The following is a 16,591-nucleotide window of genomic DNA, read 5'->3' on the forward strand; positions in this document are numbered from 1 at the left end:
TAAATAGCAACTAGACGTCTTCCGTTTTACGTCGCATTGTTACTGTATTTAGAAACTTGCCCTTTTACTGTTTTCGTTAAGTTTCTGCAAAGGTGATCTAGATAGATGGTGATTCAATTCCGTCTTGACTGCTGGCTTTGGATTCATCAGGAATTGTTTCTGACGTGTCCGACTCTAAAGAAAACAATTTATTCATTTTACATAAAAGACACGCATTCTTGGAAATCCTTAGTTTCATAAACAGAATTAATAGCGAGATGAATTTGCATGTTAATAAAAGACCCTGCTTTCTGTAATTCATAAAACGTAACCGGGCCAAAATTCGCTGTACTTAAAATAGTATTGCTGGTGATTGCAAAGTTGTGTTTAGTTGTGAATGGTCTCTATGGAAAGCGCATTGGATCAGCTAGAAGTAGATACCTTTGATTCGTTGCTAAGCGAAATGGAAATCCCAATGAAGCCGTATGAGTATATGGCTCTATTAATCATGGCTGTAAATTGACAACTGTAATATTCTTGTAAATTATGGCATATTGCCTTACTTACACCAAATTTTTATAAGGCATTGTTCACAAGCACAGGCCAAAGATAGTCCAATATAATGAACAGAATGTTAGAATGTAAGGAGGAGATATCGTTTGTGTACATATAGGAGATTAATAACTTCAAAATACGGGTCTGTGAAAAGTCCGCTAAAATGTGTTGATACTACATTGAAGGAAAATGATGAAATGAAACAAAGTGGAAAATAAGAGAATAATAACACATAGTTATCAAAATGAGCTGTGCCATGAGAAAACCAACATAATGGCTTTGCATCCGCGCAGTCTGGTCAGGATCAATGCTGTTCGCTTTTAAATCCTATTGCAATTAGAGAAACTGTTAGCGAACAGCATGGATCCTGACAAGACTGCGCGGATGTGCAGACTGGCCTAGATCCATGCTGGTCGAAAAGCCACTGTGTTGGGTTTCTCATGGCGTGGCTCAGATATCGAATTATATTTCAGTTGTTTCTGTAAATTAAATGACGAGCCAAATATCCGTTTTAGGACACAAAATCTTAAGGCGAAAATGACCCAAACTGAGCGCCTAGTCAGATCTTTCTTGTATATTGTGCACGTTGCTGAACTGTAAAGGGTGAGTAATTTGTAAGCCTGAGACATCAACGTAAGCAATATTTTCTTCTGAAACGTTTCTTTTAACATTTTACGTAAGTTTGCCGCAAATGTGACTTAATTTACATAAATATTGATTCGAGTCCGTCTTGGCAAGGTACTTATACCTTAGGAAATATGTCAGACGTGTCGGCTCTATGGCGGCAGGGAAATCGATAAAAACATTTATCTTTTTTACACATAGGATACTCATTTTTGAAAATCCTTATCCTCATACATTTAATTAATATCTAGATTAATAGACATGTCTATAAAAGACCCTCCTTTTTTGTAATTCAGAAAACGTACCATGTCCAAAGTTAGCTATACGTTAAACGGTATGGCTGATGACTGCAAAGTTATATTTAACAGTGAACAATTTATTTTTGCCACGCCAATAACTGGCAAAAGCAGCAAGTACATCTGTACACTACAACAAAGATCTCTATGCGTCGAATTAAAAGGTATGAATAGCTTATTTATTTCTTACTTATTTCGTTTTACTGCATTTTAAAGCAGTTACAAGCAACGAAAAATTGACACATTTCCTGAAATTGGCTTTCCCATGGGAAACATACGGTAACTGTTTCCAAACGGAACGCAAGTTTTACCTACGGGAAACAATTTTAAGAAACCACCTTGAAACACAAAGTATTAAATATCTATATCATCTACATACCATAGCATAAAAATGTTCTGATAGTATTTTTACACTTTTAGCGTTTTTAAAACAAATTCCCATTGGAAAGCGTTCCCCCGGGAAAACATTTTATTTCCCATGGGACATCGTTCCAAAGGAAGTTAAACATCATCTGTATTATACATAAAACGAATGACGCGCCGTGCGTTACCTTTCGTGAACAGACTCAATCAAACAGCGTCTATTATTTTGCTTTGGTGCGTTTTCGTCTAGGCTTTCATAAATTTCAACAGAAATGAGAGGTTTATGTCGGTTTTTAGTATTTAGTTAGTATACAACTACGTACAATGAACGTAACAGCATAATTTTATAAACTGTACACTTACAACATGTATGCAATGTAAACTTGATTAATGTTATGCTGGAAGCGTAGTTTTATATAGATTTTACTGTGCTATAGTTAAAAGTATGGATATTAGAATCTCATTTTATCGATTAAAGGCAAAGTACTCGTAAAGGCAATCGGCAGTTTAAGTTTTCACCGTATGCGATTTCGACATTCTCCGGTTTTTACGGAAAGCAACGTTTCGCGTCCAAACAATGCCGAATTTCCTACATGTACCAAAAATACACGTAATCGAACGAAAAATGACGAATATAAGTACGGGCCCACTACCTTAATGATGCAACACTTATCTTCTTTGGTAGTAAAGTACCTCAGTGATGCAACTATCTTCTTTGGTAGTGTTTTACAACTGAACGGTTTGTCTGCTAGTGAATTTTTATTGTGTGACGGTGGAATCTTTTACTGCATTTTGTGAATAGGCAGAGAAGTTTAAAATGAAAGATAATCTGGATTTATTAATTTTGTTTTTGAAGCACAATAGAGCATGTCGGAACGTGTATCTCATGCAAACGCACACGCGCGCGCGCACTCCCTCAGCTCTCTCTCTCCCCACCCCCACCCCTCAACTACACACGCGATGAACTAACTACCTCTTAAGTTTGGATAGGGGTGACGGATCACGTGCAAGTAAGAACGAAAAAAGCCGCATTAAAGCATATCAACTAGTGTGTATTATATCTGTAAAGTATGAAGTAATTTGATATTCCACATCCAAATGCATATTGTGTAAAGTCGCTATTGTTAGGGTTTAAATAAAATAGGACAATTTTTAGGTTAGTACATAAAGGCCGCGTGCAATACACATCAGATTTTAGATTTTCTGTAATGTCAGGAGATAAGGCTATTAATAAAACAAAAGCTGAGGTAACCTTATTGATGCTACGTGAAGGTTCATGTAAAGTGTTTTATGTTTTTATGCCTCATATAGGCCTTTGTTTTACATAAAATGTATACTAAACTGTTCAGAAAATGTATAAAGCGTCTTTCAAGAGAGGTTGTTCTGTTCGGAATAATAACTTTTCTCTTCTATAACATGTACCTTGCTTATCCACATTCTGTTTTGCAGAAAATACCAAACTTCTTTTTCAAAAATATTTTGATATCATGTCTTTACTTTTTATGTGCCTCAAATATTTCTTTAGGGACTCTTAATATAGAAAATGTTACAAAACATTAACATTTCAAAACGTTGCAAAAATTGCAAAATGAAACTAGCGTTTTCAAAATGACACAATACTCCTATGTTTGATAAAATATATAACTTAACCATATTTGAGCCGCGCCATGAGAAAACCAACATAGTGGGTTTGCGACCAGCATGGATCCAGACCAGCCTGCGCAGTCTGGTCAGGATCCATGCTGTTCGCTAACAGTTTCTCCAATTCCAATAGGCTTTAAAAGCGAACAGCTTGGACCCTGACCAGACTGCGCGGATGCGCAGGCTGGTCTGGATCCATGCTGGTCGCAAACCCACTATGTTGGTTTTCTCATGGCACGGCTCATTTCATTTTGGGAGTACCTAGATAAATATGCTAAACACACAACAAAAACAAACTCAAAGATAAAAATACTTTTGATACTTTTGAAAAAAGTGTTTGATATTTTCTACAAAATATAATATTGACAATCGAAGTACCATGTACTATTAGACAAAATATATATTTCCAAATGTATAAAATATGTCCTCCTTCCTCTGAACAATTAAGTTATAAATAGTAACTGTAATGGTCTATGAGGTATAAATTTCAAAATTTAAAATTCATCTGAGGGGTGTCTCCAGACACTTTCGATGCACCTTAACGATGCATTTATTTATTTATTTATTTATTTATCAGACAGGTGATTAAAATGCTGAAACACTATTTGTTGCATCTAACTGATATGTTTAATGGAATGCTAGGTAGATTTCGAAGTACAAAAAATACGAATTTGTTAACTAGTAAAAAATGCACAACTCGTGGACAGTGCCATTCCGGGTTTTAACTTTTGCAGTACAGTGTGTTCCCTTTGGAGCGGGCATCACTGGAAATACTTAAATGTGTTTGTTATACAGAGGTTGTTGCTCTTGAAGGGTTGATTTTTAAGAAACTGATCATGTTAGAAAAAAATGTATGTTGTTGTAGAGAAATGATTGCTGTTCAAGAGATGTGTTTGCTTGTCATGTGTAGGCTGTTGTAGAGAGATGTTTGTTTGCGGTAGAGAGGTGTTTGCTGTTGAAGCGGGGAATGCTGTTTTTGAGAGGCGTTAACGTTTGTTATTGCAGAGATATGTTTGCTATTGACGACAGGTGTTGCTGTTGTAAAAAGGTGTTTGTCGTTGTTGTGAGATGTGTTTGATGTTGTAGAGAGGTCTTTGATGTTTAGGTGAGGAGTTTGCAGTTGAAGAAAAGCTGTTGATATTGTAGAAAAGTGATTGATGTTGTATATGGCAGCCTCGGATTACGGCGTTCAGCTACTGCAAGTTACGTTTCAGTACTGATAACTACGTTTTAGTACGTTTAAGTACGGATGAATAAGTTTCAACCAAGTTGGACAAAATTCACGCTCAAATGGCTACGGATCGCTCAAACTTTGGTGCATGTTCAAAAGGTGGAGAAACTTGCTAGTTTGGGATAAGTATTGAATACGTTTTGACTAGGTGTTGGTACGTTTAGATTTGTATTCCTTTACTGTATTCAAAAAGTAAATAAACCTTTTTAAAATCTCTTAACTGATCAAACAAAATCTTCAGAGGGAGGAAAACGTCGTCAATATTTAAACACTACTTACAGCTGTAAAAATAAAATTAAAATAATAAAATTCTTTATTTTCAAGTTTGTGTTAAAGTTATCTTTCCAATGATATATAATTTGTAAAGATTATTGTGACGTCACATAGAGGCAAACGCAATGAAATGGAGAAAAATAGATACCTGAAAAAATACCATTCTGTCGGAAATATCGTCAATTTTAATTTGTGAACATTTCATAACGGTGCGTTGAAAATCGGTTGATGGCGCATTCTACCTTAAGCTATAGTCTCGCTACATGTATCAGGTGGAAAATTCACGTAAATGCCAAGTTCCGCATATAATGCCCAGTACTGCAGTTTTAGGATAAGTTGACGATCATTTTCTGTCTTCAGAATTGTCCGTGGTATATATGATAAATGAATAATGTGTTGTATATCTGAATGGTGAATTGTCTACGGTATATATGATTATCTGATAAGTGCATTAATTGTGGTATATCTGAAAGGTGAATTTTCTAGGATATATATGGTAAGTGGATTCTAAAAGGTGAATTATTTGAATTATATATGATACGTGAATTTATATGCAGTATATCTGAAAGGTGATTTTTCTTGGTTATATATGGTAGGTGGATTCTGAAAGGTGAATTATTTGAGGTATATAAGATAGGTAAATTATATGTGGTATTTCTGAAAGGTGACTTTTCTATGGTATGTATGGTAAATGAAAATGTCCGCTGTATATCTGATAGGTGAATTATCTGAGGTATATATGATAGGTAAATTGCCTGCGGTATATCTGTTAGGGGAATTATCTGCGAAATATCTGATACATGTAGAAATAATCTGTGGTATATATGATGGGTGAATTATCTGAGGTATATCTGAAAGGTAATTTACCAGTGGTATATATCACAGATAAATTATCTAAGGTATGGATGATAGGTGAAATATGTGTGATGTATATCTTATCGGTGAACATGGTGAATGGTCATCTTTTAGGACAATAAAGCAGAAGAAGAGTCAAGCAATGTTTCTGTCCTTGAATATGAAAACGGGGAACAGTTTAAATTCTCTACCTTTGAAGAGTTGGTTATGTCAACTGCAATGATGCAAATGAGGTTAGATACGCGGCTGTCCTACATAAAGAGTTTTCCATATCAAGATGGGGACGTTCTTGTTAGTAACTACTTGAAAACAGGTACGTTACATCTATTTAGTCGTTAATTTCTGTTTTCAATAATGTTGATATCTATACAAGAATCTGTAGATTGATTTAAACAAATACTGTTATCATCATCATTATTATTCAATATTTATTATCATGATACGTAAGAAATAATACATACAATACAACTACATATAACGACGAGGTAAGACAATACAGCTTATCAGTCACTCAATTTCAACATTTCGGTATATAGACGTAAGACGCCATTTATCATATAACTGATAGTAAAAGCAAGTACATTTGCAACTATATATAACGGCGAGGTAAGACAATACAGCTTATCAGTCACTCAATTTCAACATTTCGGTATATAGACGTAAGACGCCATTTATCATATAACTGATAGTAAAAAGCAAGTACATATAGTGTGGTGTATGATAATGCATAATAAGTGAGAACTTTGCATATCCTGACAAATGAACTAGGTGGTTCTAAGTTTTAAAGCATCTACACTGACGAGATAAAGAAACGCCTCATTCAAACTCGGTATACAATTTTTCGTTAACCGTGATTCAAAATTAGAAAAGAACCATTCCATTCGCAAATTAGATGCTTTACAAGAATTTATGGTCAATAAGAAATCATTTCATTGTCGCATTTTGCTTAAATCTTGAATTTTAATAGCCCGGTCGGAGAAATTGCATTAGAAAAATCAGTAGCGCGTGTGGCCACCTCTGCTAGCAACCACAGCAGCAAAGCGACGCCTCATAGAGCCGCACCAGTTGCGTAACAGATACCGTGGGATTCTGGCCCACTCCTGGTGCAGCGCTGCTACCAGTTCCCGGACGTTTGCTGGCTGGGGTTGACGTTGGCGTAACCGCCGTCCGAGATAATCCCACGCGTGTTCAATCGGATTGCAGTCCGGTGAACACGCCGGCCAAGGTAAAACATTAATGTTTCTAGCCTGTAGAAAGTCCCTGGTGACGCGTGCAACGTGAGGTCGCGCGTTGTCGTGCTGATAGACTAATCCTTGACGTTGACGGAATAAAGGGACAACTACATGACGTAATATCTGGTCGATGTAACGCCTGGCTGTGAGATTACCTTGGCAAACGACGAGTTGGGACTTAAACCTATGGTTGATTGCTGCCCACACCATTACTCCACCTCCACCGTAACGATTGTGCTCCAAAACGCAATTGTTTGCGTAGCGTTCATGGCGTCGTCTATAGACACGGATACGTCCGTCGGCGTTCCACAAGTTGAAACGCGACTCGTCACTGAACACTACGTTCTGCCAACGCTGGCCGTGATGGTTGCGGGCCCAATTAAGACGTTGTTGACGGTGGCGTAACGTTAGAATTAGACCGCGGTAGGGCCTACGACAGGTAATTCCGCGTTCTCTGAGTCGATTTCTCACTGTATGTCGACTAATTGGACGTCCACGGTTACCTACAACTATACGTGACGTAGATTGCGCCGTCACAAATCTGTCACGTAAATGACGTTGACGTATATAATTATCCTGTCGTATTGACGTTACACGCGGTCTACCTGAACGTGGTCTATCGATAGACGTTCCCGTGTCTCTAACACGTCGAATAAGACGCACAATTGTCGAACGAGAGACGTTAAAACGTCTAGCAACTTGTTCCTGCGTTCGCCCACATTCAAGCATAGCCAAAACCTGAGCCCTCTCTTCAGAATTCAGCCTCGGCATTATGAAAACTAATGTTTTTTTCAGAGAATAGCTGAAAATATGGTTGTGTGTCGTATTACACATGTACATGTGCAAAAATCGTTCAATCAAACCACATGGTTTACATGCACGGACTGCACGAGGAAATCATGACCAGGTACATGAAGTGAACGAATGGCTGAATGAAATCGCGCGAGTTTTTGTTCACTGTGTTTGTCGGTCAGAGTACATGTAGATTTACTACATTTCACAACAATTAAAAGCGTTAGGAAAAAAATAACGCCAAATTTCAATGAGGCGTTTCTTTATCTCGTCAGTATATTATAAACTTCCGAACATTTACAATATTTCTTGCTGTTGAAGTAAAAGTCCACCAGAGAAGCCAAATTCAAAGAACGCAGCCCTCATGCAGTACTCTACATGGCAAATATGTCGAAGGCTCATGATCCGCTTAGGTCGCGATCGAACCTCCTAAAAGAAGACTGAACTATAGAATAAACAATTTAACTCGAAGGTCAGTCTTAGAATTATATTGATCTGTTTCAAAAAAGTACTCGGAAACTGTCGCTTTGGTAACGGAGCATTGAGCCTAGACCCAGTATCGGTTGCCTTGGAAGTGCATGCATGTTTACTTTTTTTTTCTTTACATTTTTAAGATTTCAACCACTTTTGGGTCGATATTTTATCAAATGCTCGAATAAAGCTTTTCTGATTCGATTTGAGAATCGTCATTTTCTTAAGGTGCGCTTAGTTTATAAAATTGAATGCTCTTTGTTTTTAGTGACGGTCAGCAATATCAGTTATCTTGTAAAATTCAGGGATTAGATTTTGTGATTATAATCCCCCTTATTTCAGCATATTTTTCATTTGATTTAAATTAAAAGAAAACAAATTTTGAAATTTCAACAGCAACGTTCTCAATGAAAACGGAAAACGCACAATGCCTGAAATGACTGAATAGAATATCAGATAATGACCAAATCCTTCAAGTAATGTTATAAACAATGCATGTTACTAACTATTTTAGCTACTTTGTGTTTCCAATTCCTTCTTATTCAGGGACACACTGGACTTCCTATCTTTTACATTGCCTGATGTACGATGGCCCACTTGACGCGTTGACATCTTTTGCACCTTGTCTAATAGACGTGATTAAATATCAGGAATGCCCTATAAAAACGAGATGGCAATAGAATCATAGCGTCACATATCCCGCCAAAACGGTTACCAACCGAGCATTTTGAAAGAGGCGGGAAAACAATTGTAGTTTTTAGAAACCCAAAAGATACGGCCGTTCTTTTTAACTTATTTTAATATTTTAACTTATTTAATAAAAGTCAGTAAATTTTAATGAAGATGTTGTTCGTGAGTTTGTAATCACTTTCAACATGTAATAGCAATCAATCTTTATAAAAGTACCTATTTATCGGTTACCGACAACGTCGATATTTTTCCATACACTGACGCCTGAATTTCATATCGGGTGCGTGACTTAATTCAGTGTGTGTTGTTGCACTATTTATTTCTATTTAGTTCAGTATTGTCAATTATATTCAGGCTATTGAACATATATATGATATTTACATAATATTTATACGGGTAGATGCGTATGTAATAAAAAGGTTATTACCTTTGCATCGGGAAATATGCACTCGTTCTTCAGCGGAAGAATATTGCGCAGCTAAAGTCGCGCAATATTTCCGCTGAAGAACTCGTGCATATTTTCCGATACAAAGCTAATAACCTATAATTATAGCATGAGCGATAATGGTCACGCTTCAAGTATCATAAACGAAACCACCGTATCAGATTTAATGAATATTAATTCGTGAATATAAAATAACTAAATACATGTTGCAAGAATAATATAACTGCCATTTAGGGATGAGGCGTTTTAAAGTCCTTGAGTGTAAGTACAATATCGATATTTGTACATTTAGTAAAGGGGAAATATTAGAAATTACAATCGTTATATAATAAATTAGATAAAGACGAAATGTATTATGTACATAATTATGTGCGTATATTACTATTAAAAGGGTCATTTTTTATTTTGTGTTATATATACCTTACATGTAAGGCTATACTCTCTCAATGAAATACACAGAGTCACAAAAGTTAAGTTGTACATATTATAATTGAGCCGTGCCATGAGAAAACCAACATAATGGGTTTGCGACCAGCATGGATTCAGACCAGCCTGCGCATCCGCGCAGTCTGGTCAGGATCCATGCTGTTCGCTTTCAAATCCTATTGCAATTAGAGAAACCGTTAGCGAACAGCATGGATCCTGACCAGACTGCGCGGATGCGCAGGCTGGTCTGGATCCATGCTGGTCGCAAACCCACTATGTTGGTTTCCCCATGGCACGGCTCATATTATATGTTATGGCTTTGTAGGACAGCTTAAATCAACTTCGGCAGATTCAGTATTACCTTGGACTGAATCATTCAGACGAACGACTTCAAGCTGTGTTAGACAAATGTTCACTTTCAAACCTAAAGGCTGAAGTAGAGAGTGGAAAGGTCAAAACACCTCTGATTGATGAGGAAGGAAAGTCCATTATCTATAGGAAAGGTAACTGCATACCAAAATATACACGTATCCTTAATGTCCTGTGCAGAGGTATATGTAAATATGCAGGACATTTATAATATTTTTACTTACATTATAATACATACATAAGTTTAGACGGTTGATACTAAAACAAACAAAAGTATGTTGATTTTTAATCGACATTTAAGGTATAATAGAATTGCCAGTTCCACTACAAAACAATGCAGTGGATAGTTCAAGAGTTTTTGATACATTTAGAATGACGTACTACATTTTTCTAATTAAATTTCATAATAAGGATGTTTAGTTTTACAGATATATATTAATAGTCAAAATATATTCGTTTAGATAAAGCTATATACAACTGAGGCAAAACAATTTTCATGACCCCTCCGACCAACAGAGTATTGCAGGAGTCACAAAGCTGTATTTTGCAATGATTGTTATGTATCTAATCTTGTTCAGGGATGAACTGTTTAGATCTCCCCGAGTTCTTCTTCTGTAGTGAAAATCTGAATAATAGCACTGACGAACTCACAATTCTAACCAAATCGCAATGACATTTTGTCAGAATGTCAACGGCAATAAAATCCCATGACGGTTCTTGACTGGGTCATCTGAGATCAAAAATAATTTCACTAGGTCCAACCATAGAACAGCCTTGTTAACATTCAGGATGAGACTTTTTCTATTTGATCTTCATAAAACTTAGTCAGATTGTTTATCTCTAAAAAACTAGATCAAGTTTGAAATATGGTTACATGAAGTCTAAAACTAAGTCACTTGGTCAAATCATAAATAATGTTGTAACACTCTAGGGACAACATGATCTACTTGATCACTATAAATCAGTATCAGAATATCTGGTTCTAAGAAATCTGTGTAAAGTCTGAAGTGGATTATCTGAGGTCAATAACTAAGTCACATCTTAGAAAAAAAAGATTGTTAACCTTTTAGAATCCACATTTAATTTTCATAAAACAAACAAAATGATTTTAGGTCAAGTTTAGAACCAGGTTACTCGAGGTTTTATTCTCTGTCACCATGTCAAATCATAGAAAACCTTTGTTAACTCGTTTTCCATTTGATCATATTTATTTTTGTTAGAATGTCTGCGTTAATGAAACCTAACTCAGATTCGAAACTTGGCTACTTCTGGTCAAACATCAAATCGCCAGCTTCCACTATAGAAAAAACTTTGTTAAAACTCTGGAGGCCATGTTTCCTCTTTGATCATCATATATCTTTGTCAGAATGTTTATCTGTAAAATACCTAAAAATATTATGTTACCTGTGGTATATCAAATCATGGAAATATATTGTTCACTTTCTAGAGGCCACATTTTTCTTGATCATCATTATCTTTAGTTGAAGTGTTTGACACTATGGAAACTAGGTTGTATTAACGGTGGTCAAAATTAGGCCACAAGGTTAAATCTTAAAGAAAACCGTTGTTAACACTCTAGACGCCACACGTTCTCTTTGGTCATCGTAAATTTTTGTCAGAATGATTGTCTTTGAGAAATCTAGGCGAAGTTTAAAATATGTATTGCCTGAGGTCTAAAAGTAGGTCACTAGTTTAAAACGATGGAAACGAGAGAAAAAAAAATCTTGGAAATACTCTAGATACTAACTGGTCTAAAGCTAAAATATTTGTCTCTGTGAAATCTAGACCAAGCTTTATATTGGGTTATTTAACTTCAGAAACTAGGCCGCTGTGTCGTTAATAGAAAATGTTGGTTAACACTGTATAGACTACACCGTGTACCTAATCTTCATAAGATTTCGTCAGAATGTTTTGTCTCTGAAATCCATGTTTGCAGCTGCATTAGTTAAGGTCATAGAATAAAATACATTTGGCTTAATATACTTTATACAGCCTATTGTATTTTGTATTTTACATCAAGATGGTAACTACATATTAACCACAGTTTATTCAGTAATACTATATATCCGCTATATACGATTTGTTTGCTGTGCGTTTTGATCTACTTAATCATTTATCAGAAAGTTTATAATATATTCTGTACGTCTGAATGCTATCGTAAATATATATTCCACTCACGTTCGATGGAAAAAGAAACCAGAACAAATATAAAAGAAGAATATCAATAAATAAATAAAAAGATAATGAAAACACTTAACGCATACTACAAAATGCATTACATTTCTTAGTTATTGTATATGCCTAAGTAATTACATATATAAGACTATTTTCAAAGACGGAATAGTCATAATGCTGCATCAAGTGAGTTGTATAATTCATAAATTAAATATGTTTCAGGTATCATTGGAGACTGGGAGAATTATTTCACAGTTGCGCAAAATGAAAAGATAGAAAGAGTGGCGGAAGAGAAATTCAAGAATAGTATTTTCAACTACAAAGCATGGGATTGCTAGCAATCTTAATATGTTACAAGAACAGTTTAGTTAATGATTTTCACCGTAATATTTAACATTAGATATTGAAATATATTTAACTTAGCTAACTATGTAAACTAGCTGTGTACGCAGACTTGAAATTACAATTTGGTGTATATCTAACAGCATTTAGAAAGCCAGGTTTTAGGGCGATTTATACCCAACTATTCACAAGAAGATAAAAATATACCAATCGTTCAAACAGGGAAGAAATAATTATGCTAGGTACATCTCCCAAGAGGGCATATATTGCTTTGTCTGTTTTTTTATCAATGACTTTGTAAAGGTAAAATTTATTGTATGTGGCGTAGCGTTACCTTGAAATTCATACTTAGCATTATGTTTTTTTTTTGTTCTTGGAAAAAGCTATGATATTAAACGATAATAAGAAATGAAATAGTTTTTATGTTTATATTGATTTCATTTTTCGAAATATTTAATAAATGCATAATTGATGTGCGTTTGTTTCATCTAAGTGTAGCAAAAATATATCGAAACATATTTCTGAATTGGTTTTGGACCACCGTAGTGAAGTGATGTCAAGTTAGGATACGGTGCGATAAAACAATGTTACAACGGAATGACAACCAACATTTCTATAATCAAAGTGTCGCGCGTCGTATCGTTCCGTCGCGCATCTCAATATCGCGTTTTGCGTATAACATAAGCTTTCCCGTAGGAAGATATGTGCATTTTATCGTTTTTGTTTTATCCTGATCGAATTTACATAATCCTAATTACATAATTCATGATAATTTACTTTTTATATGTATATAACATCTTTCAACTTGAATGAAATATTTTATTCAAATCGTCTTTCGGGCAAATATTTTTGACAACATTTTATGTGTCCGTGTTACAGAATGAATTCATTACAATAGTATACTAGCATATATGTTTGTTTTATACTATAATGCAAAGTCAGTTGCTGAAACAAGAAAAAATTAGTAATAATTAGTCATAAGAACAATAAATTATAATCAAATAGTGATTTACCAAGATTTGTTTCCCTGCTACATCATTTAATTCATCGAACATACTAATTTGTCTCGTACGAAGTAATTAACCAATTAAACCGAGTAATATCCTCCATATTTTGAAATAAAAACAAGTCGTATATATCAGGTTTTGTACTAAATATAAATATATTCTACTGGTAACCGTGTTTCTTTGAACCATTTATATGTATTTTGGTCATGCATTGCTTTTTTATGAATGTGTACTGCAAAATTCCCATTTCGACGATGTATTTATGTACATGCAGTTTTACTTGTCCATATATTACAGGAGCGTATATACTATTAAAATTCTGTCGACCAATGTTGTTACTACTGAGCAGCTCGGTGACATCCATTCAGTGAGGAGCAATGCCTTCGGATGAATATCACAATATCAAGCACTGCATATTATATTGTACTATTACATATCAACATTCAGTTTTATAGATCGCAACTTGATTTCTTCTGTTTTACGTCACATTGATACAGCATATCTCCTCAAGGGAGAACTTCGTTTTTGTAAATACGTCACATTGGTCTATTTTTTTTTACTTAACTTTACAAACAAATAAAATAAGAACAAAGCTACTTTCTGAATTCGAAACGTTTTACCAAAACCTGGAGCCGGTATTCCTTCTGTTCGTGCAATTTATCATGTTCTGAGATATACAGAAACTGGTTAGTCTTGCTGTTGCCTTGATGTGTTACCTCGATGGATAGATCCCAATGTATCCATACTTTAAGTCATTTTACAGATGAGAACTGAATAGAAACAATATAAAGTACATCTTTGGGCATTCAACCATCAGTTTTTTACTCTCATTTTCGTAATACCGTTTTAGTATACCTCATACATAACCTGCATTCTCCACATAACCCCTTCTTCCACTGTAACTTTTACTTTTACTTCAGTTTCTTTATACTGTATGTCAGAATAATTTGTATATTTGATGTATTGCTAACGTAACACATAAGCACAGATAGTGCTCGACTCCCTTTTCATGCTATCTTCGTTATAATTATTGTTGAATTGCTGTTTATAATAGACTTTGGGTCATTTCTTGCTAATTTGGGTTCATAATGTGGATAGCGGGATCCCAGCATCGCACATTATGTCATGTACAAAAGTTAAAGGGAACCAGATATTTGATAGAGCAAGAACTCGTTGTAAAACGTTATGTTTAAATTTGGCCCAATCAGAAACAAGTTCTAAAAATAGCATGTCTGCTGGGGTATAAATAGATAGATGGATAACGGAGAGGGCATTCGGTATCCAGCGGTTGAAGACGACACATCGAGAATTCAACTAATAATTTATCCCAGTACCTTGAGAAGGAGACTATTGCAGTTACCCTGTCAGGGCGGATAAAATATTAAAAAGGAGACTTTGGAAGTTCTCAGACTAAAGAAGAGTGGCAGAATTTCGATAAGGTTTCAAGCTATAGGGCCAGCGCATAGGGGTTTTACCTTAAAGGTAATTGAATGCTATAGACGATAGCATATATAGGCTGAGCATCGGGAAGCTGAGACAGACACCCAGAGTTTGGTAATCTACTGAGATAGTAGGAGAGTTCCAGCTTATAGACGGTTCAGCATTATTGGCGAAGTACAGCCAAGGCATAGGGGATATACCTATATGGTAGTTGAATGCTTCATGTGATAGCATATAGGCGCTGGGTATCCAGGAGTCAGGGCAATCATATAGAGTTTGAGAGGACAGAGGCCGAGCATCTACGCGATAGGACTCGTATGATGTTGATACAAAGATATTGTCTGACGGGAACTTCAACAAAAAAAGACCAGTCAAGTACAGAGTCTCCAGCCTCTAGGAGTTTGAGCTAATCATTTTTAATTGAAGATTGTTAGTTTGAAACATTTAGTGATTTGCCTGATCCCTGAAATTGTCTAGCTCATAATAGAAATCATTTACGAATCATTGGTACACGAATCATTTAGGCAAGGTAGCCAGAGGAAAATTCTATATATGAGATATTTGGTCTCACCAGCTCTACGTTTTAACAAAGGACATTCTACATCGTTTGTCAGCTAGTCTAAGACATAGTCACCTTAACGATTGGACCCAAACCATTGTTCAAGATACTAAAGGCGTAGGCACTTCCCTGGGTCATATAACCAGTATCTTGACCCTGTATATTAGTATCCCTTGCCCGCCCGCTTAACTCAGTAGGTAGAGCGTTTGGTCTACGGATCGCGGGATCGCGAGTTCGATCCCCGGGCGGGCGTATGTTCTCCGTAGCGATTTGATAAAAGACATTGTGTCTGAAATCATTCGTCCTCCACGTCTGATAATTCATGTGGGGACGTTGGCAGTTACTTGCGGAGAACAGGTTTGTACTGGTACAGAATACAGGAACACTGGATAGGTAACTGCCCGCCGTTACATGACTGGAATACTGTTGAAAAACGGCGTTAAATCCCCCCACCCCACGCAAAGAAAAAAATTATCCAGATTTCCCCACCACACACTCCTTCACCCTCCCGTTTTTAACCCATATATTGTACTTCCAGTGCAGTTTCTTGATATTGTATTATAGTATTATTTACGGTTACTCTAATACGACATCCCCCACACACACATACCCAGTTCCCCCACGTTTCAGTCCATATGTTTTTTAACTTTCAGATTATTTATCGATAATGCATCTTAGTATCCATCAACCCCTCCTACTCCCTCTTTGTTCTTGTATTTTAATTTTTTTGTCAAGTTTCTTGATATTGTATCTTATTATCTCTCATCCACAGTGAACTCCTATACATTCCCCACTTCACCAGTTCCTCTTTGCCATTGCATTTTTG

General features: G+C 35.8%; 1 protein-coding gene across 1 annotated transcript; it reads left to right on the forward strand.

Moving 5' to 3' along the window:
* Positions 1 to 376: 376 nt before the first annotated feature.
* On the forward strand, positions 377 to 12,755 carry LOC123565644 (uncharacterized). Its single transcript, XM_053524250.1, has 4 exons — positions 377 to 493; positions 5,932 to 6,130; positions 10,254 to 10,376; positions 12,640 to 12,755. Exons 1-4 carry the CDS (start codon positions 377 to 379, stop codon positions 12,753 to 12,755), a joined length of 555 nt encoding a protein of 184 aa, XP_053380225.1.
* Positions 12,756 to 16,591: the final 3,836 nt, after the last annotated feature.

This window comes from Mercenaria mercenaria, chromosome 15, assembly GCF_021730395.1.
Source record: "Mercenaria mercenaria strain notata chromosome 15, MADL_Memer_1, whole genome shotgun sequence".
In the NCBI taxonomy this organism is placed as follows: domain Eukaryota; kingdom Metazoa; phylum Mollusca; class Bivalvia; order Venerida; family Veneridae; genus Mercenaria; species Mercenaria mercenaria.